This window comes from Bombina bombina, chromosome 1 (assembly GCF_027579735.1).
Source record: "Bombina bombina isolate aBomBom1 chromosome 1, aBomBom1.pri, whole genome shotgun sequence".
NCBI classification, from domain to species: Eukaryota; Metazoa; Chordata; class Amphibia; order Anura; family Bombinatoridae; genus Bombina; species Bombina bombina.
In genome coordinates, this window is record NC_069499.1 from 1,367,223,460 (window position 1) to 1,367,245,799 (window position 22,340).

The following is a 22,340-nucleotide window of genomic DNA, read 5'->3' on the forward strand; positions in this document are numbered from 1 at the left end:
AGCCATAGCGCTCTGCGCGCCTGGATGGCGAATCCGGAGTTCTTAGCCGTTAGTTTGGTTAAATGCACAACGGCATCCGAAACAAATGCATTAGCTAGCTTAAGGGCTTTAAGCTTGTTCATAATCTCATCCAATGGTGCTGTGCGAATAGCCTCTTCCAGAGACTCAAACCAGAATGCCACTGCAGCAGTGACGGGCGCAATGCATGCAAGGGGCTGTAATATAAAACCTTGTTGAACAAACATTTTCTTAAGGTAACCCTCTAATTTTTTATCCATTGGATCTGAGAAAGCACAACTATCCTCCACCGGGATAGTGGTACGCTTGGCTAAAGTAGAAACTGCTCCCTCCACCTTAGGGACCGTCTGCCATAAGTCTCGTGTGGTGGCGTCTATTGGGAACATTTTTCTAAATATCGGAGGAGGGGAAAAAGGGCACACCGGGTCTATCCCACTCCTTGCTAATAATCTCTGTAAGCCTTTTAGGTATAGGAAAAACGTCAGTACACACCGGTACCGCATAGTATTTATCCAGCCTACATAATTTCTCTGGGATTGCAACCGTGTCGCAATCATTCAGAGCCGCTAACACCTCCCCTAGCAATACACGGAGGTTCTCAAGCTTAAATTTAAAATTTCTGAATCCGGTCTCCCCGGATCAGATCCGTCACCCACAGAATGAAGCTCTCCGTCCTCATGTTCTGCAAATTGTGACGCAGTATCGGACATGGCTCTCGTGTCATCGGCGCGCTCTGTCCTTAACCCAGAGCTATCGCGCTTGCCTCTTAACTCAGGTAAATTAGATAATACTTCTTTCATAACATTAGCCATATCATGCAAAGTGATTTGTAAGGGCCTTGATGTACTTGGCGCCACAATCTCACGCACCTCCTGAGCGGGAGGCGAAGGTACTGACACGTGAGGAGAGTTAGACGGCATAACTTCCCCCTCGTTGTCTGGTGATAATTTCTTTACCGGTAAAGACTGACTTTTATTTAAAGTAACATCAATACAATTGGTACACATATTTCTATTGGGCTCCACATTGGCTTTTAAACATAATGAACAAGCAGATTCATCTGTATCAGACATGTTTAAACAGACTAGCAATGAAGGCTAGCAAGCTTGGAAAAAATCTTTCAATAAATTTACAAGCAATAGAAAAAACGCTGCAGCGCTTTTAAAAACACAAAAAACTGTCACAGTTGAAATAACAATGAACTAATTCAGTTATAGCCAACAATTTTAACAGTAAATGTATGAATTTAGCAGAGGATTGCACCCACTAGCAAACGGATGATTAACCCCTCAATACCCAAAAACAGATAATCAATTTAAGATTTAACGCTTTTATCACAGTCAAACACACTGTCACAGGTCTGCTGTGACTGATTACCTCCCTCAAAAATGAATTTTGAAGACCCCTGAGCTCTCTGGAGACGTCCTGGATCAAGGAGGAGGAAGCAGGAAGACTGTGCTAGAATTTTAACTGCGCAACAAGGCGCTAAAAAAGGCCCCTCCCAATCATAATACAACAGTGGGAGACCTGTTACAACTGTTTCTATGCAGAAATATACGTTAGCCATATGGAAAAAAATCATGCCCAAAAAGATTTATCACCAAAGTACCTCACAAAATGAATAACATGCCAGTAAACGTTTTAAAAACAACTTTCCAGTGTTATGCAAAGTTATCACTAAGCCTGCTACCAGTCGCTTCTACTGCAGTTAAGGCTCATACATTTATTTCAGTATTAACAGTATTTTCTCAGTCAAATTCTAGTCCCTAGAAAATAACTCGACTGCGCATACATTTATCAGCCTGATACCAGTCGCTACTACTGCATTAAAGGCTGTACTTACATCATATGGGTAACAGCAGTGTTTTCTTAGTCAATTCCATTCCTAGAAAATATTACTGCACATACCTCATTTGCGAGGGATCCCGCATGCTATTCCCTTTTCTGAAGTTACCCAACTCCTCAGAATGTGCGAGAACAGTCAGTGGATCTTAGTTACGTCTGCTAAGATCATAGAAAACGCAGGCAGATTCTTCTTCTAAATACTGCCTGAGAGAAAAAACAGCACACTCCGGTGCCATTTAAAATAATAAACTTTTGATTGAAGAATAATTAGGTAAAAAACTCCTATCTCCTCTCGCGACCTCCTTCTTTGTTGAGACTTGTAAGAGAATGACTGGATATGACATGTGAGGGGAGGAGCTATATAGCAGCTCTGCTTGGGTGATCCTCTTGCAACTTCCTGTTGGGAAGGAGAATATATCCCATAAGTAATGGATGATCCGTGGACTGAACACACTTAACAAGAGAAATAAGTTTCTCATAATTGAAAAGAAAAAACTTAAATCATAAGCAGAGGAATCAAACTGAAACAGCTGCCTGAAGAACTTTTCTACCAAAAAACAAAATTTATGCTTACCTGATAAATTTCTTTTTGCGATGTACCGAGTTCAAGGATTCATCCTAACTTGCGGGATATTGTCCTTCCTGACAGGAAGTAGCAAAGAGAGCACCACAGCAGAGCTGTCTATATAGCTCTCCCCCTTAACTCCACCCCCCAGTCATTCGACCGAAAGCTAAGGAAGAAAAGGAGAAACTATAAGGCGCAGAGGTGACTGAAGTTTACATAAAAAAAAAATTACTATCTGTCTTGAATAGACAGGGCGGGCCGTACATCGCAAAAGAAAGAAATTTATCAGGTAAGCATAAATTTTGGTTTTTGGTAGAAAAGTTCTTCAGGCAGCTGTACCGAGTCCACGGATTCATCCTTACTTGTGGGATACCAATACCAAAGCTTTAGGACACGGATGAAGGGAGGGACAAGACAGGAACCTAAATGGAAGGCACCACTGCTTGCAAAACCTTTCTCCCAAAAATAGCCGCCGAAGAAGCAAAAGTATCAAATTTGTAAGATTTTTAAAAGGTATGAAGCGAAGACCAAGTCGCAGCCTTACAAATCTGTTCAACAGAAGCATCATTTTTAAAAGCCCATATGGAAGCTACCGCTCTAGTAGAATGAGCTGTAATCCTTTCAGGAGGCTGCTGTCCAGCAGTCTCATAAGCCAAACGGATGATGCTTTTCAGCCAAAAGGAAAGAGAAGTCGCCGTAGCCTTTTGACCCCTACGCTTTCCAGAATAGACAACAAAGAAGATGTTTGACGAAAATTTTGGTTGCCTGCAAATAAAATTTCAAAGCACGAACCACGTCCAAGTAACAGACGTTCCTTCTTACAAGAAGGATTAGGACACAGAGAAGAACAATTTCTTGATTGATATTCCTGTTAGTAACAACCTTAGGTAGGAACCCAGGCTTGGTACGCAAAAACCACCTTATCAGCATGGAACACCAGATAAGGTGAGTGACATTGTAAAGCAGATAGTTCAGAAACTCTTCGAGCTGAAGAGATAGCAACTAGGAACAAAACTTTCCAAGATAAAAGCTTAATATCTATGGAATGCATGGATTCTAAAGGAACCCCCTGAAGAACTCTAAGAACTAAATTTAGACTCCATGGCTGCATACCAAGTCCTGCGTGGCCACGCAGGCGCTATCAAAATCACAGATGCTCTCTCCTGTTTGAATCTGGCAATCAGACGTGGAAGAAGAGGGAAAGGTGGAAACACATAAGCCAGGTTGAACGACCAGGGTACTGCTAGAGCATCTATCAGTACAGCCTGAGGATCCCTTGACCTGGAGCCGTAACGAGGAAGTTTGGCATTCTGACGAGACGCCATCAGATCCAAGTCTGGTGTGCCCCATAGCCGCACCAGCTGATCAAACACCTCCGGATGGAGTTCCCACTCCCCCGGATGAAAAGTCTGACGACTTAGAAAATCTGCCTCCCGGTTCTCTACACCTGGGATATAGATCGCTGACAGATGGCAAGAGTGAGCCTCTGCCCATTGGATTATCCTTGAGACCTCTATCATCGCTAAGGAACTCTTTGTTCCGCCCTGATGATTGATATAAGCCACAGTCGTGATGTTGTCCGACTGAAACCTGATGAATCTGGCCGAAGCCAGCTGAGGCCATGCCCGGAGAGCATTGAATATCGCTCTCAATTCCAGAATATTTATCAGTAGGAGAGCCTCCTCCCGAGTCCACAACCCTGAGCTTTCAGGGAATTCCAGACTGCACCCCAGCCCAGAAGACTGGCGTCTGTCGTCACTATAACCCATTCTGGCCTGCGGAAACGCATTCCCTGGGACAGATGATCCTGTGACAACCACCAAAGAAGAGGATCTCTGGTCTCTTGATCCAGATTTATCTGAGGAGATAAATCCGCATAATCCCCATTCCACTGATTGAGCATGCATAGTTGCAGTGGTCTAAGATGCAAGCGAGCAAACGGAACTATGTCCATTGCCGCTACCATTAGTCCGATTACCTCCATACACTGAGCCACTGACGGCCGAGGAATGGAATGAAGAGGCTCGGCAGGTGGACAAAATATTTGATTTCCTGACCTCCGTCAGAAATATTTTCATGTCCACCGAGTCTATCAGAGTCCCTAGAAATGAAACTCTTGTGAGGGGGGAAAGAGAACTCTTTTTTTACGTACACTTTCCACCCGTGAGACCTTAGAAAGGCCAACACTAAGTCTGTGTGAGACTTGGCTAGTTGGAAGGACTACGATTGAATTAGAATGTCATCTAGAAAAGGCGCCACTGCTATGCCCCGTGGCCTTAGCAGAAAGGCGAACCTGAGAAACTGGTGATGATCTTTGTGGATAGGAATGTGTAGATACGCATCCTTTAAGTCCACAGTGGTCATATATTGACCCTCCTGGATCAATGGTAAGATAGTCCGAATGGTCTCCCATCTTGAAAGATGGAACTCTTAGGAATTGGTTTAGGATCTTGAGATCCAGAATTGGTCTGAAGGTTCCCTCCTTTTTTGGAACTATAAACAGATTGAAGTAGAACCCCTGCCCCTGTTCTGCTTTTGGAACTGGGCAGATCACTCCCATGGTAAAAAGGTCTTCTACACAGCGTAAAAGCGCCTCTCTTTTTGTCGGGTTTACAGACAATTGAGACAGATGGAACCTCCCCCTTGGAGAAGGTATCCCTGGTTACAATTTCTACTGCCCAGGAATCCTGAACGTCTCTTGCCCAGGCCTGAGCAAAGAGAGAGAGAGTCTGCCCCCTACTAGATCCGGTCCCGGATCGGGCACTACCCCTTCATGCTGATTTAGTGGCAGCAGCAGGCTTTTTGGCCTGTTTACCCTTGTTCCAAGCCTGATTAGGTCTCCAGGTTGGCTTGGATTGAGCAAAGTTCCCCTCTTGCTTTGCAGCAGGGGAAGAGGTAGAGGGACCACTCTTGAAGTTTCGAAAAGAACGAAAATTATTTTGTTTGGTCCTAGTCTTATTTGACTTATCCTGAGGGAGGGTATGACCCTTCCCTCCAGTAATAAAAGAATTAGCCAACTTAAGAGCCTTAATTCTGTCCAAAATATCATCTAGTTGGGTCTCCATCTGAAGAGCCTCTTCTAGAGCCTCAAACCAAAAGGCAGCTGCAGTGGTTACAGGAACAATGCATGCTATAGATTGAAGAAGAAAACCTTGATGAGCAAAAATTTTCTTTAGAAGACCCTCTAATTTTTTATCCATAGGATCAATGAAAGCACAACTGTCTTCAATAGGTATAGTTGTACGCTTAGCCAGGGTAGAAATAGCTCCCTCCACCTTAGGGACCGTCTGCCATGAGTCCTTTATGGTGTCAGAAATGGGAAACATTTTCTTAAAAACAGGAGGGGGAGAGAACGGAATACCTGGTTTATCCCACTCCTTAGTAACAATGTCCGAAATCCTCTTAGGGACCGGAAACACATCAGTGTAAACAGGAACCTCTAAATATTTGTCCATTTTACACAATTTCTCTGGAACTACAATAGGGTCACAATCATCCAGAGTAGCTAAAACCTCCCTGAGCAATAAGCGGAGGTGCTCTAGCTTAAATTTAAATGCCGTCATATCTGAATCTGTCTGAGGGAACGTCTTTCCTGAATCAGAAATTTCTCCCTCAGACAGCAAATCCCTCATCCCTAACATTGTGAGTCAATATCGGATACGGCTACTAAAGCGTCAGAAGGCTCAGCATTTGTTCTTAACCCAGAGCTACTGCGCTTCCCTTGCAAACCAGGCAGCTTAGATAAAACCTCTGTGAGGGTAGTATTCATTACTGAAGCCATATCTTGCAAGGTGAAAGAATTAGACGCACTAGAAGTACTTGGCGTCGCTTGTGTGGGCTTTACTGGTTGAGACACTTGGAGAGAACTAGATGGCAAAACCTGATTTCCTTCTGTCTGAGAATCTGTCTGAGAATCATCTAATGCTGTTTGCAATTTATAGACATATCAGTACAAGTGGGACACATTCTAAGAGGGGGTTCCACAATGGCTTCTAAACAAATTGAACAATGAGTTTCCTTATTGTCAGACATGTTTAACAGACTAGTAATAAAGCAAGCAAGCTTGGAAAACACTTTATTTAATGAAAAAAACACAATTTGCAAAAACGGTACTGTGCCTTTAAGAGGAAAAAAGGCATACACAAACTGCAAAACAGGTTAAAATTGCTTAAATTTTTCTGAAATATTAACAGTGTACCCACTAAGCTTTAGAAGGATTGCACCACAAGTTAATAAGCAATAAACCCATAAATGAAAAAACCGGATTGAAAAATGTCTAAAACCGGTTAAATACCCCTATAAGTACCTTGCCACAGCTATGCTGTGGCCCCACCTGCCCTTAGGAATGATAATATGGGGTTAAAGCTTCAAATAGGCCCTCAGAAGATCATCAGGACCTCAGGAGAAGTTGCTTGCTGCTTGTCTGTATAACTAAATGCGCAACTGAGACATGAAAATAGGCCCCGCCCACCTCACTCGATGTTACTGGGGCCTACTCAAATCTAACAAACCTAGTTTGAAAACCATGTGGGTTATAACAAACCCAAAATAAGCCAAATGACCCCTCAAGCAAACATCCCATAAACATAAACGTTACTCCCAGAACACACAAATGTTTGTACCAATCTTACATAAACAAACAACATTTTTTTAACCCTTTATGCAAGCTAGTAAAACCTCTTTCATACTAGGATTACTGCTTACCCTTCCCCTAATGGGGATACTGTCAGCCTTTCTGAGTTAACACAGTCTCTGCAGAAAAAAATTACTGAACATACCTCATATATAGCAAGAACCGTTCCTCACACTGAAGTTTTCCTGTACTCCTCAGCTCATGTGGGAACAGCAGTGGACCTTAGTTACAAATGCTAAGATCATCATCCTCCAGGCAGAAATCTTCATCTATGTCCTGCCTGAGAGCAAATAGTACAACACTGGTACCATTTAAAAATAACAAACTCTTGATTGAAGATGAAATAAAAACAGTTTAACACTTCTTCTCTTTACTCTTCCTGTTTAGAGCCAGCAAAGAGAATGACTGGGAGGTGGAGTTAAGGGGGGAGCTATATAGACAGCTTTGCTGTGGTGCTCTCTTTGCTACTTCCTGTCAGGAAGGACAATATCCCACAAGTTAGGATGAATCCGTGGACTCATGCAAAAGAAATAAACCTTAGGCTGCCCCAGTGTCTAATAATCAGCCCTGAATTTTCTTTGCATCATGACAAAGTTAAACTCCATAGGTTTTCAGTACAAACCTGTTACACATAGGCCTACTGCTTACCCCTTCCCAATTTGGGAAACATGTCAGCCAATTCTGATATACTATAGTCTCTTCAGAATAAATGACTGCACATACCTCAATGCTGCTTGTAGCATGAAAATGTTCCCACAATGAAGATGTCTCCTGTACTCCTCAGCAACCTCATGGCAGTAATCTTCTATCTCCTGCCTGAGGAAAAATAGTACTCTCCGGTACCATTTAAAAAAAAAAACTTCTTGATTGAAGGACTAAAAAACTATTATTCTATCACCACTTTCACTCTACCCTTCCTATTACTAGCATAGGCAAAGAGAATGGCTGGGGGGTGGAGTCAAGGGAGGAGCTATATAGACAGCTCTGCTGTGGTGCTCTTTGCCACTTCCTGTTAGCAGGAGGATAATATCCCACAAGTAAGGATGAATCCGTGGACTCGTCGTATCTTGTAGAAGAAATAAAAACACCCCCTAGCCTACAATAAACTATCAAACAGCTCTTTTACCTGTAAAAAAAAATACAATATAGGGTTAAAATACACTTTTGAAACAGCTATAGCTTTTATAAGCAGCATTTGAGCTAATACATATTGAATACAAAATGCTTCTATTCAAAACTGAAATCCTTCCATGTGGATTTCAGTTTTGGCTGTAATGTCCCTTTAACCAATGAGTAACCACCAACATATCTAGTAATATGATTAATATGATTTATATTACATGTCAGAAATTTGTAATACTAAGCAAATTTGAAGAACAGTGATATAGGATGCAAAGCTATGACTGCCAGCATCAACATCACCCACCAAGACAGCAAACGTTACCCTCAAACTTGGAGACTTCATAGGTTGTGTCAGTAATGCCGCCCTTGCTTGATGTTCTGGTTCTTGATATTGTGCCATCTCCAGCCTCCGAAAGATTGCAATTCTCAAAAGTCTCTTCACTTACAGTATTCGCCTGCTCCCCCTCTCTTTTCTTCACGGCTATAATCTCTTTCCTTCGGCAGCGGAATGCAGAGGATTCTGCTGCTCTCTGTTTGACGTGTTCTTCTTCCTCTGACAACTTCTGTATCAGCCCCTTTTCTCAGAGAAAAAAAAACTTCACAAAAAGGGGTCTGTGATAACTTATAATGTTAATTGCAAACAATTTCCAACCTACCTTGGCTGCGTCAATTTGCTCTTTGGTCCCAATTATCGTAACTCGCCTCGTCTGGGCCATTTCTGTTTCACTAGTTCTCTTTTCACATTGGATTTTTGCCCCAGAGTTCTTGCTAATAGAACGAATACGATCTCCACCTTGCCCTGGATCCAAGCAAATCACAAAAGGTGCTATTACATATGCAAATAAAATGAGATGCAATAGCCCAAGCATAATATTAATACATTGGAATATATCTATTAAAATAAAACAAAAAATGTTATAATCTCAAAAGTAACCCAAAAGCTGATTTTAATTTTTTAAATAAATAAAATCACTCCCTTGCAAGAGAAGAATTTAACAAGTGATTGATACCTTAATAGTCAGTCTCATATTGAATTGCAGAGAGGTGCACTTTAATTTGACAATGTGTTTAACCCCTAAGAACTGGTTAAAGCACATACCAAAAATGTATTAAAATAATAAACTGCACTAACAAAATACATCATCCATTTACCACATTAGAATAAGAACCACCATTTCTTAAGGGGGAAAAAATACATTACATGCTCCTGAATCATTGTACTGAAGCTAACAATATCCTAATAAAGTAGGCATGTGCATTCAGACTATTTGTTAAAAAACAAATGCTGAATATGGCCGACACCAGCAGCATTGAGCCATTTTCATATTTTTTTCTTGTGAAAGTGCAACAAACTAAGAACTGGATTTGCACATATCTTAGCGTCTTGCACAAGAAGAAATACGGCCCTGAAGATAGTGGAAAGAGGTCATATTCTGCATTTGTTTCCTAACAAATAGTCCAAATGCCAACTAATAAGATAAGAGAAAGATGAAGTAACAGTAATATGGAAGAATGAGTTGGTTCTTTGGTCACTAAAAAAAGAAAATTTATGCTTACCTGATAAATTTGTTTCTTTCTTGACACGGTGAGTCCACAGATCATCATAATTACTATTGGAAATCTGGTTAGGAGTGATATTCCCAATAGTAATTATAATGATCCTTGGACTCACCGCGTCATTAGAAAGAAATATTAACAAGGACTTATAAATCCCAAGCATTAGTTCCCTATGTAGATCAATAAATCGAGCCTGTGCCATGTAAAATGTGTCTCCAGCAGCTTGTTGCTGAAATAGATTGATGGGAATATGTCCTGTCCTGGATTCAAATAGAGCATGCGAGTTTAAACAACTTTCTAATTTATCATTTTTCTTTGTTCTCTTGGTATCCTTCCTTGAAAAACAGGGATGTATGCTTAGGAGCTGGCCATTTCAGGAGCACTGTATGGCAGCAGTTTTGCAAGAGTGTTATCCATTTGCCAAAACACTAGATGGCAGCACTATTTCCTGCCATGTAGAGCACCAGATGCCTACCGAGGCATTTCTTAAACACAGAATATTATGGGAACTAACAGAGGTAAATTGGAAACTTTTTTAAATGTTATGCTCTGTCTGAATCCCAAAAATCTTTTTATGTTTCATATACCTTTAAACAAGAATAAGTTATATATCGCATTTCTACAGACTTTTTCGTATTCAGTTACTCACCTATAATACGGCACACACATCTATTAGGAATGAGTATCTCCACCCGTAGAACTGCATTCTCATTCATAATACCATACACTGCTTCCTTGGCTTGGCTGACCTGACTAGGGGTTCCTTTGATAGTAAGCTCATGTTCACCCTTTCCATTTGGTATTTCAGTCACTTCAATGTGGGCTTCACTCTGTTTTTTTAGCTGTGGGATGGGAAACAATGAGAGGAAATAAAGTGATCTTGAACAAAATTTGTTATGCAAAAGGGGATTCCATAAAATGTTGACTAAGATGAAACTTCTTTGTCCGTCGCTACCAGATTATCTAGCTCCTGTAAAAACAAAGTGTGTTATGAAAGACTGTGAGAAACAAGGTCTCCTAACGTCCCTGAGCTAATTAAAAGTATTTAACAATTAAGTTGTTGGTCTGTTCTAGACTGTGGGCATTCTTGCCTCTCACCTATTAGGAGTTTGAAGACATTTTACTAACAAAGAAGACAACCTTATTGTCTCTTCATTGCGTTTACGTTTGGCTTGTTGATTTTTTTTCTTGACTTTTGCAAATACTTTATTTGGTTTGTATTTTTCCTCCTCTGTTGGTGATGATGCTTCTTAGGGAAGAATGAACAAAGAGGTGCATACCTGTAAGACTGTAAGCTTTGCACCAAGCCCTGAAAAAGTGAAATGTGGTGTCTCATCTTGTTCCCATCTAAGACACGCATGGTATACAAAACTCCATTTTCACTTTATGGGCTCCATTTATCAACCCTGCAACCGCAAGTTAAAGGGACAGTTTACTCAAAATATTTTTCCCCTTTAATTTGTTGCCAATGATCCACTTTACCTGCTGGAGTGTATTAACATGTTTACAAGTATTTCCATTAACCTTATATTGGCATTTTAATTAGTTTATTTAGCCTGTGGTATCCCCACCCATCCTGAAACTTTTTGGCCACGAGGCCAAGCTGTATTAACACAGCCAGTAGAAGAAATTACACTCCCAGTGGGTTATAGAAGAGATACAGTAATAAAATGTTAATTTTCAATTGTTCTCTCCAAGTATTGTTAATTGGTTTATGGACAGATATAAAAGATAAAGAAGCAGGTATATGTACACAATGTGATAAAGTAATGAGATCTAATTATACCTACAAGCTCAACCCATTTTATTAGGTTGTGGCTGCAAAACACAAAATCAGCTAATTCCTCTACACAAATAAGCCTTAAAAAGCAAAAATCTCATACATTTTATACTCTGTAGCTGGTAAAAAAAAGTAATTGGAAACACATTAAGGGAAAAACAATTTTATAGTATACTGTCCCTTTAAGTAGCAGTGGTTATACGACTGCTGGCTCCTATCCTCTGTGCCACATAATTATTTTTTTAAATAAACCCACACTGATCTAACTGGGATGATTAACAAGCCCTGTTCTTTTGCGACTGGTTATGCTAGAGCAGGGGATGAGTTTGGATTGGCAGCGAGCATGAGCAGACAGGTCCACTGCCATGGGGCTCTACTGGTTAAGTAGATGTAAACTTCTCTCAGTTTGTTTAAGTCTAATATCCCAGTTCCATTACTTTGAGACCATTCTTGCTGTCTTTGAAGAAGAAAAGTGAAAAATGCTCTATGGCTAATTTTTTTTCATCAAATCAAATACAAGAGTAACATAGCATTTTTACAATGTATGTATGAATGAATGAATGAATGAATGAATGTATGTATGTATGTATGTAGATTTTTACAATGTATGAATGAATGAATGAATGAATGAATGAATGTATGTATGTATGTATGTATGTATGAATGAATGAATGAATGAATGAATGATAGTTTAAAGCAATACAGCCCTAACTTTGATACAGATAGACAATGTCATCTGGAAAGGGGACTTACTGCAGCAGCCAACACAGTGGCTGATAACCTTGCTGGCTCTTACTGAGGCAGATAAAATTAACTTAATTAACTTTATAACTACAATATTCTACAGCATCTGGCTTGTGCTTTTGGATTATTCAGCATAAAAATCAACTCTGAGCAGCATTAAAGGGCCAGTCTAATCAAAATAAAACTTTCATGATTCAGACAGGGCATGCAATTGTAAACAACTTTCCAATTTACTTTTATCATCAAATTTGCTTTGTTCCCTTGGTGGTATTTTTGAAAAGCTAAACCTAGCTAGGCTCAAAATGATTTCTAAAACTGCTGAAAACCGCCTCTCAGCTCAGAGCATTTTGAAAGTTTTTCACAGTTAGACAGTACTAGTTCATGTGTGTCATATATATAACATTGTGCTCACTCCTGTGGAGTTATTTAGGAGTCTGCACTGATTGTCTAAACTGCATGTCGGTCAAAAGCACTGAGATAATGGGGCAGCCTGCAGAGGGTTAGATACAAGGTAATCACAGAGGTAAAAAGTATATTAATATAACCATGTTGGCTATGGCCGCTATTTATCAAATGTCTGTCTGAAAACTTGCCAGAAACACGGGCCCTCAAGCTCCATTCGGAGCTTGATAAATGGGCCTCTATGGGTAATAAAGAGATTATCTATCTTTTTAAACAATAACAATTCTGGAGTAGGCTGTCCCTTTAAGCTAAAAACATTGTTGGATTAAACCTCTCATTGGCACTAAATTGTGGCGCACAGTAGTGGACAGGAGATGACCTAATCCCTCCATTCTAGTAGAGGGGCTTAGCCTTTGTTATACTAAATTGTTGATGTCTGGGAGTTGGCCAAGTCGAGTTTACCTTCAGATGGAGATAAATACACAACTAATCCTCGATTTGCTGAAGCAGCTATTGAATGGACATCTGCAATTCTTCAAAGATCAATAGAAAAACTGACATTCATGTTTGTTTATATTTTTTTAAGGTTCCTGCAATGGGCACTCTATAGAGTAAAATGAGTCTTGAATATTGCATCTCAGAAAGCTCAATATATTTTGTTCAATTATCCCTGCTCATAGAATTCTCAGACATATGTGAAGGTGGCATAGCATAGTGGTTTGTCTATTTTTGAGTCCTTAAAGCTTTGGGCAATACGCTTATGTTCATCCAGTCCCAAAAGGGGTCATATTTTTTTCTCATTCTTATTTTTCAAGGTTATTTCTGCTTATTTTGGGATAGATTACAAGTTGAGCGCTAAATTATTGTGTGCAAATTTACAATAATTAACCAGCCATTACAAGTGGCTGGTTATTGCTACCGCGAGCATACATAAAAGGAGTATCTAGTTTTGTTTAAAAATTTCAACAATTTGCACCGCTTACAAAACGGTAGAGGAAGTGGCCAAAGTTGATTTTTCTTATTTATTTTTAACACACAGATTTAGCAATAAAATTGCAGCACAATTCAGTCTTTGAACAAGAGAACAACGACAATTAAAAGGGACATGAAACCCAAAACATTTCTTTTACGATTCAGAAAGAGCATACACGGGGGCGGAGTTAGCCGCCATTCAGGTCAGACGTGTGTGAGTGGAGCTCTGTACATTAGCTCTGTTTTATTAACAAATTAAGATATTTATTGAGCTTCCACCAACTCCAAATCGACGTTTACACTCTACTAAGACATGCCCCAACAATATCGCTAAGTTTGGGAAGCTTTTCTCGCCTTTTGAGGAGTCTTGGGGCTGAGAGACTACAAGAGCTGCAGGACGTCTCGTTAACAAGACTGCTGGCTGAAATCTAAGGACCCGTAAAACACTGCCTTTCCTCAAAGGGGGTAAGGACCCGTAACTACAGGAGAAGCAGCTAGTGGGGCTTATCGAGAGGCGGACAGGCAGCTGAGATCAGCCGAAGTTTGGAGGTCCGCCAGCCTTCTGCATAAAAATTTACTTGGCGCGAACGGCGGCCATCTTTGAGGTTAAGTGAAGCAGCGTCACCGTTATAGCCACAGACCCACAGCGGATAATTGCGGAGGACCCCTCCTAACGAGACTCACCTAGACTGAATCTGTACACCAGGATCCCAACCAGGTCTGTACCTATTACCCTGTGGCGTTACCTGTTTGGGCTCAAACTTTCAGTGCCGCCTACCCTATCCTGCTGCTGACTAAACTGGGGACACGGACATCCGGAGGGTCGGGGCTCCGCTCCGGAGCCGTTCATATCACCCCTGGCACTAAAGGAAGAGGCCTTACTTACCAAGTGTGCTCCAGTCTCCTTGTGACCCCTGGGGACTTCCACCTCCCAGACGCTCGCGGTATACAGCCGCTCCCAGAGACCTACCTCATCGTTGCAGGGGCCTGCCATCCTCGGTGAGTGTCTCACCCTCCTGACTGGGGTTGCGCCTATCAACCGGAGGGCGCCCCCGGCACTCAGCGATACACTTACACATTACCGGTGGAGGACTGCTTTTCGGCCGCCATCTTGACCGCGGCCTACCACTAGGGCCGGTGCTGTGGTGAAGAGTTATCCCTTTGGGCGGATCAGACCAAGCCCCAGAAGGTAACAAGCTATTTTTTAGGTGCTGGCCCCGCAGCTGCTAAACTCCGGTGGGGCATATAATTAAGGTCACTAACTGGCAGGTCACATCCTGCACGGAGTACAAGTGGAGCTGCTGCCTTAAGCACTTCAAGCTTACACAGCTCCCAGGCCTTACAGCACAGCTCTCAACCAGCTTAGCCTCAATTTATATGTGATACCAGGAACTGTATAAACAATGTGCTAGCCTCCTGCACTGATGCCTTAGCCCCAGTCGGCCCTGCAGCAGATTTCTTTATAGTGCAAAACAGTCTTTTCCTTCTTCCACTATTTGCCTTCTATATCTCATGCCACTACAATTGCAAAAGTACAAGATGCCACAATCCTTTAAAAGAAAACAAAATTCTCACAAAACCCCAAAGAGAACAGTGGCAGACCACTTCAGCCAACACACATCCAGGCAACAATCTGGCTCAGAAGAGGATGCCTCAGACACAAGCAGTCTTAATGATGCTCGCATCAGAACAACTCTATCCCAGGCCACAGGCCGTTTACAACACCAAGATGCTGACACCGATAACAACTTAATGGACTCTATCAGGTCGCTCCTGGCCTCGCACCACGACTCCCTCTCCAAGAAGTTTGATAAGGGACATGCTGATCTGAAAAGAGACATAGCCCTTATAGGAGAAAGAACAGATGCGTTGGAACGCAAGCAGGAAGATCTCAGGGTAGACCACGGCAATCTCTTAGATTACTCGCAGAGTCTGGCAGAGCAGATCACTGACCTCGAACTCAAACTTGCAGATCTTGAGGATAGGACTCGCCGCAACAATATCAGGGTGAAAGGTATCCCAGAATCTGTCCCCCCACAGGAGCTTGAAAAATTCCTCCACGACTTTTTTGTTGCAGTCCTTGGTCCGGAGATTGAGAAAGAGATGCTACTTGATAGAGCCCATAGAGCCTTGAGGCCGAGGACGGCCGAGGGCGATAAACCAAGAGATGTTGTCGCCCGCCTGCATTATTACACGTTTCGAGAGAAACTTCTGAGAGCCCTGGCGGGGGACAAGTCACTCCCGGAGCAGTATGCTGACATTCAGGTATTCCAAGATCTCTCTCCCCACACTCTCCAGATCAGAAGACATTACCAACCCTACACTAAAATCTTGAGAGACAAGGGCATTAAATACAGATGGGGTTTCCCTGTTAAGCTCTACATCAATAAAGATGGACAGCAATATGCAGCATCCTCACCTCAACAGGCAAGGGAATTACTTCAAAGATGGAGCTTACTGCCACAAGACCCTCTGATACCACCCCAAGCAGTTGTACCTGGTAGAGGCCTGAGAGCATCAGCCCCTGAGTGGGGCTCCCTTCCACAGAGACCCAGCAGTGACCAGAGAAATACCTCAATATCTAAGACTAGAGACGCTCCCTCGTGAGATACTCCATCCTGGTCACTGCTCTGATGTGCATATGATTATCTCCCCAATTGGGGACTTACGATTGTGAGACTCTTTACTACTACAGAGACTGACTCGTGTGTACCGAGGGTACACGAAGATTGGTGAGACTGCTAAGACATAATGGATGTCCTCTCTTTTTACATTAATGTTCTCTGGTTATCTCTCCTCCTCGTCTCCCCTCTTCTCCCTTCTTGTTTCTCTTTTCTCCTTTTCTACACTGCTCTTCTCCTCTTCCTTCTTTCTCCTTCCCTCTCTTACTCTACCTCCTTGTGCCTGTAATTATTCGTAAATTGTACTTAACTATTTTATTAAGGTCAGTCAAGTTATGTGTACCCGGGGACTTACTATGTTCTAGCACTTTACTCAGATGACCACTGCTTAGTGAGGCACATGCCCTAACCACATTGAAGAGATATCCCACGGTAGTAGAGCACATTAACAACAGCTCTACACTCCCACTCTAGACTGCCCACCCCCTCTAGATTAGTTAGTGCTGTGCAAGGGAGTGAACCCCCACCCCATTTTTACCCCAATGCTTAGATGCGCACTGTCCAGAGTTGCGCTTGCCTTAATCTTTAGTTCAGAGGAATAACTAAGCTGTAACATGTACAGTAAATAACTTTGCACCCCCGCCCTGGGTAGCATACCTCCTAGAATTAAAAAAAGAGTACACCTGTTTGAAGACCCTTGCCCCTCTAAACCATAATTGCTGAGGTAGCCGTCTTTCTTCTTAATAGGAAAGGCAGGAGTTGGGTCAGGGGAACACTCATATGGTACTCACCTCCCGTTCAATAGCAGCCTGAGTCCCCAGACCTATTTAATCCCTAAATTGGCCCTTTTGGTTTGATGGTCATCATTATGTGATGTTATTTGTACCTATGTTGTTAATGTTTACTCTGTTCTTGTTTTTACTGTTAGTTATGTATGTACCTCAAGTTATATCAGAAGTACAAAAACCAATATCTGCCCAGAGTCTTCAACCTGGCGACCACTAGGTCCCCGCGTTGATGCTGTTCTAACTAATATTTATGTATATACCTCTCAGGGGTTAGATGGCTATCGTCAGGAGTTGCACACTTTCTTATCCCCATCTATGACCAATATCTCTAAGGTTAAGTACACCATTTATAGCTATTCATAAGCATCCTCAATATATGCCCCATCGACTGTGTAGATCTCATACCATTTATACTAACAGTCCCCCCCACTGGTACCTGATCCCCCAGGAATTAGATTAGTTCTCAACTTGGGGATCGTCAGACTTACATGTGAAACTAGCTCTACGGTACAAGATCGACACCCCTCCCAAGCTTAGCCCCTGCGAACTGACGATGGCCATCATATATCGACTGTTTACAAAGATGTTGATGTTGTTTATTGTTGCCTTTCCTCTCTTGCATTAAGCTCTTTACTCTAACTCCTCTGTTCATAATAGCAGAAATTTGGGGCCTGAAACACCTTCTCCTACAAGGGTACCCTGTATGCACACAACCTCTCTTGAGGAGACATTATAGACGGAGAACCATAAATACAGCCTAACACACGAGTCTTCCATTCCACTCTCTCCTCCAATCTTCATTCTTACAGAACTGAGATTAGACTTCCCGTACCTCAATTTTTCTCTTAGCCTTATACCAGAGATAGCGATATGCACCTATTACAGTAACATAATATAATATAAGACCCTCGCTTACAGCGAGAAAATTGCAATAGTGACTGGGGGCGTGAGCGAGGGGGGAGAGGAGCTTTTTTTGTCTCTCTCTTTCCCTCTCTCTCGCTCTCCCTATTCTTGCACGTTTTAAACTGACCGACTGGGGCTCGGCTATCTTTGCTGGCCTCCCCCCCCCCCACACACCTATAGTTGTGCTCTCCAACTGTTAGTTGCGAGATCACTCATTGTGATAGTGTTTATATACACATCAACATACGCTAGAAGCGTTTGAATCTCAAGACGTCCTGTTCGTGGCCTGAAGTGCCCCAACCCCCGCCTCCCTCCTTTTCCCACCCACATCCCCTTGTCCCCACTTATCTGCTCTACCCGCCTTAAAACCTTCCCCCGTACCCGCAACTGAGGTCCTCATTGGTTACGCAGGTGGCGCCCGCTCATACAATGGCTCCCGTTTTGGCTGCCACCCTGAACGTCCAGGGACTTAACTCACCTACCAAAAGGAGTCTCCTGTTTAATTACCTATTCGCCCACAAAATACATTTAATGTTTTTGCAGGAGACCCACTGGGAAAGGGGCTCTAAGCAGCCCAGGAGTTCCCCTTTATATCCGATCTGTGAAACTGCCTCCTATACGAAAAAAAAGAGAGGAGTTGCCATATTGATCCACCGTGATGTTACTTGTACGATTGACCACATAGAACGAGACCCCGAGGGTAGGTTCCTTATCCTGGTCTGTGTCCTGAATGGAGCCCTCTACACGTTGGCATCCATTTATGCCCCGAATACGGGACAGATCCCCTTTCTCCGAAAATTCTTGCACAAGCTCAATCAGGAGAGGACATCTCTTGATGGGGGGCGATTTGAATCTGGTCTGGAACCCAGTACTAGACAAGAAAAAAAACACAAACCACCCAACAGACCGTAACCTAATTTCTCTGTCAATGGCCTTCCGACGGCTCATGTATCAATTTGGACTGTTTGATGTCTGGAGATGCCTAGCTCCGACTGAACTAGACTACACACACCACTCGGTGCCCCACAATTCATATTCTCGGTTGGATTATCTGCTTTGCGACTCATGGACACTTGACAACTTTGCTGTGTCAAAGATCAGGCCCTGTCCGTGGTCAGACCATGATATGGTTAGTGCCCAACTCTTGGCCTTACAGTCCCCTGACTGTAGGCCGTCCTGGAAACTCCCAGACCAGTGTCTTGCGGAAACAGAGATTCCACTCCTAAATGAAATCATTCTAGATTTCTTAGCACACAATGACACTGGGGATACGAGTCTTGAAATAGTCTGGGCCACCCTTAAAGCGTATCTGAGAGGCCATTTCATAAAGAAAAAGGCCCAATGGAAGGAGGCCCATAAGATTCCCTTATCAAAACTGTATACCGAACTAAGAGTCCTGGAGATGGCCAACAAAAAAGCCCCGGACCCCGCTCTTGCCACCCAGGTGGGTGTAATAAGGGCTGAGATCAATAAACGAGAGCTTTTAAAAGTGCAAGCCAACCTATTCAAATTAAAACAAATATATTACAGCAAAGGGAACAAAGCAGATAGGCTCTTAGCTCGCAAACTTCGTAACAGGGCGGTTGCCAGTAGGATCCCGGCCATCAATTCAGCCCGGGGCATGGTCTGCTCTCCTAGGGAGATTGGTCAAGCCTTCTCAGACTATTACGCTGCCCTTTATGACCTAGACAGCGGTGCTAATGACCCACCGGTGAGCGGTGGAGAGTTGGGGCAATTTTTAACCAAGTTGCGACTACCACAGCTGAGTGAGGAGTCTGTTGCAGACCTTGATAGACCATTCACCTTAGAGGAAGTGAAGGCTGCCGTCCTGTCCCTTAAACCTCATAAGGCCCCTGGTCCGGACGGCTTCTCCACCCTCTTCTACAGAACCTTTGTGTCTCTTCTCTCTCCTCTTCTGCTCCGACTGTTTAATGATGTGGCTAAAGGAGGAAAGATGTTAGGGGAATTCTTGGAGGCTACTATTATGACCATCCCTAAAGAAGGGAAGGACCTCAGGGAATGCGGGAGCTGCTATAGACCTATTTCCCTTATCAATGTGGACATCAAGATATACTCTAAAGTTCTCGCGACGAGACTAGGGAAACACCTCCCCTCTATAATCCATCTAGACCAAGTCGGATTTGTCCAAGGCAGACAGGGCTCTGACAATACCCGTAGACTGCTGAACATCTTCGCTGAATCGCATGACATGGGCTTGCCCCTTCTCACCCTGTCGTTAGATGCCGAAAAGGCCTTCGACAGGGTGAGATGGGAATATATGTTTGAGACTCTGAGAACGTTTGGGATCCCGCTCTCGTTCTGTGGGGCAGTTGAGGCCCTATATACCCTTCCCACAGCTGTGGTCAAGGGGTTGGGCTTTTGCTCCCCTAAGATACACATACGAAATGGAACGAGGCAGGGATGCCCCCTGTCGCCGCTCCTTTTTGCGATGGTCATGGAGCCATTAGCGGAAGCCATCAGGCAGGACACCCAAATTCAGGGTCTGTTGCTGCATGATTCAGTTCAAAAAGTGGCATTATTCGCGGATGATCTTACACTTTTCATTGCAGAGCCGACCTTATCGCTCCCACCGCTGATGGCACTTATTGAAAGATTCGGTGTACTCTCTAACTACAAAATAAATGTAGCCAAGATGGAGGCGTTCCCAATTCATCTGGACCACCTAGAACAGAGAACTTTGCGACAGCAATACTCCTTCAAATGGTCCACCAAAGGTATCCGGCACCTAGGTGTCTTCTTGTCTTACGATAAGGAGACGGTCCTTCATGAGAACTACCACACCTTGTTGAAGACAGTTGACAAGCACCTGAGAGCAAAGAAATATGACGAACTCTCCTGGATGGGTAGAATTGCAGCCCTGAAAATGATGCTACTACCCAAGCTAACATACATTATGCGATGTATTCCCCTCCCAGTCCCAGATAAACTTCTGAAACTTCAGACCCTATTTAATAGATATGTCTGGAACAACAAGAAACCCAGAGTAGCGGCCTCAATCTTACAGTCCCCCCTAGATCAGGGAGGGCTGGGATTGCCAAGTGTGAAGATGTACTATGAGGCGGCTATGATCTCTCATGTCTCTGCTTGGGGACGAGACCTCCCCCCCACGAGATGGAGGGACCTGGAACAGGCTTCATTGCCTGCCTATATAGATCTGTCTGATTTGTTGTGGTTTCCTCCGCATCTTGCCACCGTTCACACCATCTCTAACTCAATTGTTAGAGGATGCCAAATGCTATGGTATAAATTACGACACCACACTCAGATCGCCCCCCATCCTTCTCCTATCCAACCTGTACTCCCCATACTTCAGACCCTTCCCAATATGAGACTGAACTTGTGGCGGCAGGTCGGAATTTTGACAGTAGGTGATTTTTATGTAGCAGATCGGCTTCTAACGCAAGAAGAGATGGTGGCAAACTTTGAGGTCCCGCGGCAATTGACATTTGAACTTCTAAGACTAAGATCTCTACTAAAAGCCTGGGGGTTCCTGAGTGATGCCCCACGGCCTCTTACAGCTTGGGAAGCTCGATGGAAAACGGTCCTTCAGACCTATAAACCCCTCACGGCACACTATCGATGCCTACTGGTTCCCCCCGCAATTCCTAAGACGAGACATATGCTCTCCTGGGAGGCAGAGCTGCAGACGGTATACTCACCTAAGAAATGGACATTGGCTATTGCTAAAACCAAGGCTGCCTTACACTGCACCACGATGTACGAACTCTACTTTAAAATGCTCACTAGGTGGCATCTGGTCCCGACCAGACTGCAAACCCTCTACCCTAATCACCCCCCCTCCTGTTGGAGGAACTGTGGTGGCATTGGCACCCCACTACACACCTGGTGGACTTGTCCTAACCTAAAGTCACTCTGGGATAAGACCAGTAAGATCTGTTGTTTGATGGGTCTTCCAGAGATAAAGGATCCCGGAATGGCTCTTCTACACTTGGGTTTGGAGAAAGTGCCTCCGCACCAGAGAACCCTTCTTATATACATACTCACCTCAGTTAAAATGGCAATTGCCAGGAACTGGAAAAAAGTGCACCCCCCAAAATGGCAGAGTGTCTTGGAATACCTGAATTATGTCAAGTCCATGGAAGACTTTGTCTACAGAGTCCGGCGCAAGTCGGAAGCTTTCTGTCTTGTTTGGGAACCCTGGGAAGCCTACCTGCAGAGTCTCAGAACTAAATCTTAGGATTCCCTGCCCCTTAGTGTCACAGGCCCTTGATACGGGTCCGGGACGGTCTGTCCACCCTCCCCCCCCCCTCCTTCACCCCCCCCCCTTCACTCAATGAGCCCCCCCCCCCCCTCCTTCACTCAATGAGCCCCTCCCCCCCCCTCCCCCCTCCCCTTACATACTATCCTC

General features: G+C 43.4%; 1 protein-coding gene across 1 annotated transcript in view; it reads right to left on the bottom strand.

Moving 5' to 3' along the window:
* TDRKH (tudor and KH domain containing) overlaps positions 1 to 22,340 on the bottom strand; it is a 271,287-nt gene that overhangs the window by 214,259 nt on the left and 34,688 nt on the right. Inside the window, exons 3-5 of the mRNA XM_053719713.1 lie at positions 10,390 to 10,582; positions 8,840 to 8,982; positions 8,506 to 8,758 (exon numbers count right to left, since the gene is read on the bottom strand). Coding sequence (XP_053575688.1) covers positions 8,506 to 8,758; positions 8,840 to 8,982; positions 10,390 to 10,582 — 589 coding nt within the window. The remainder of the gene's footprint in view (positions 1 to 8,505; positions 8,759 to 8,839; positions 8,983 to 10,389; positions 10,583 to 22,340) is intronic.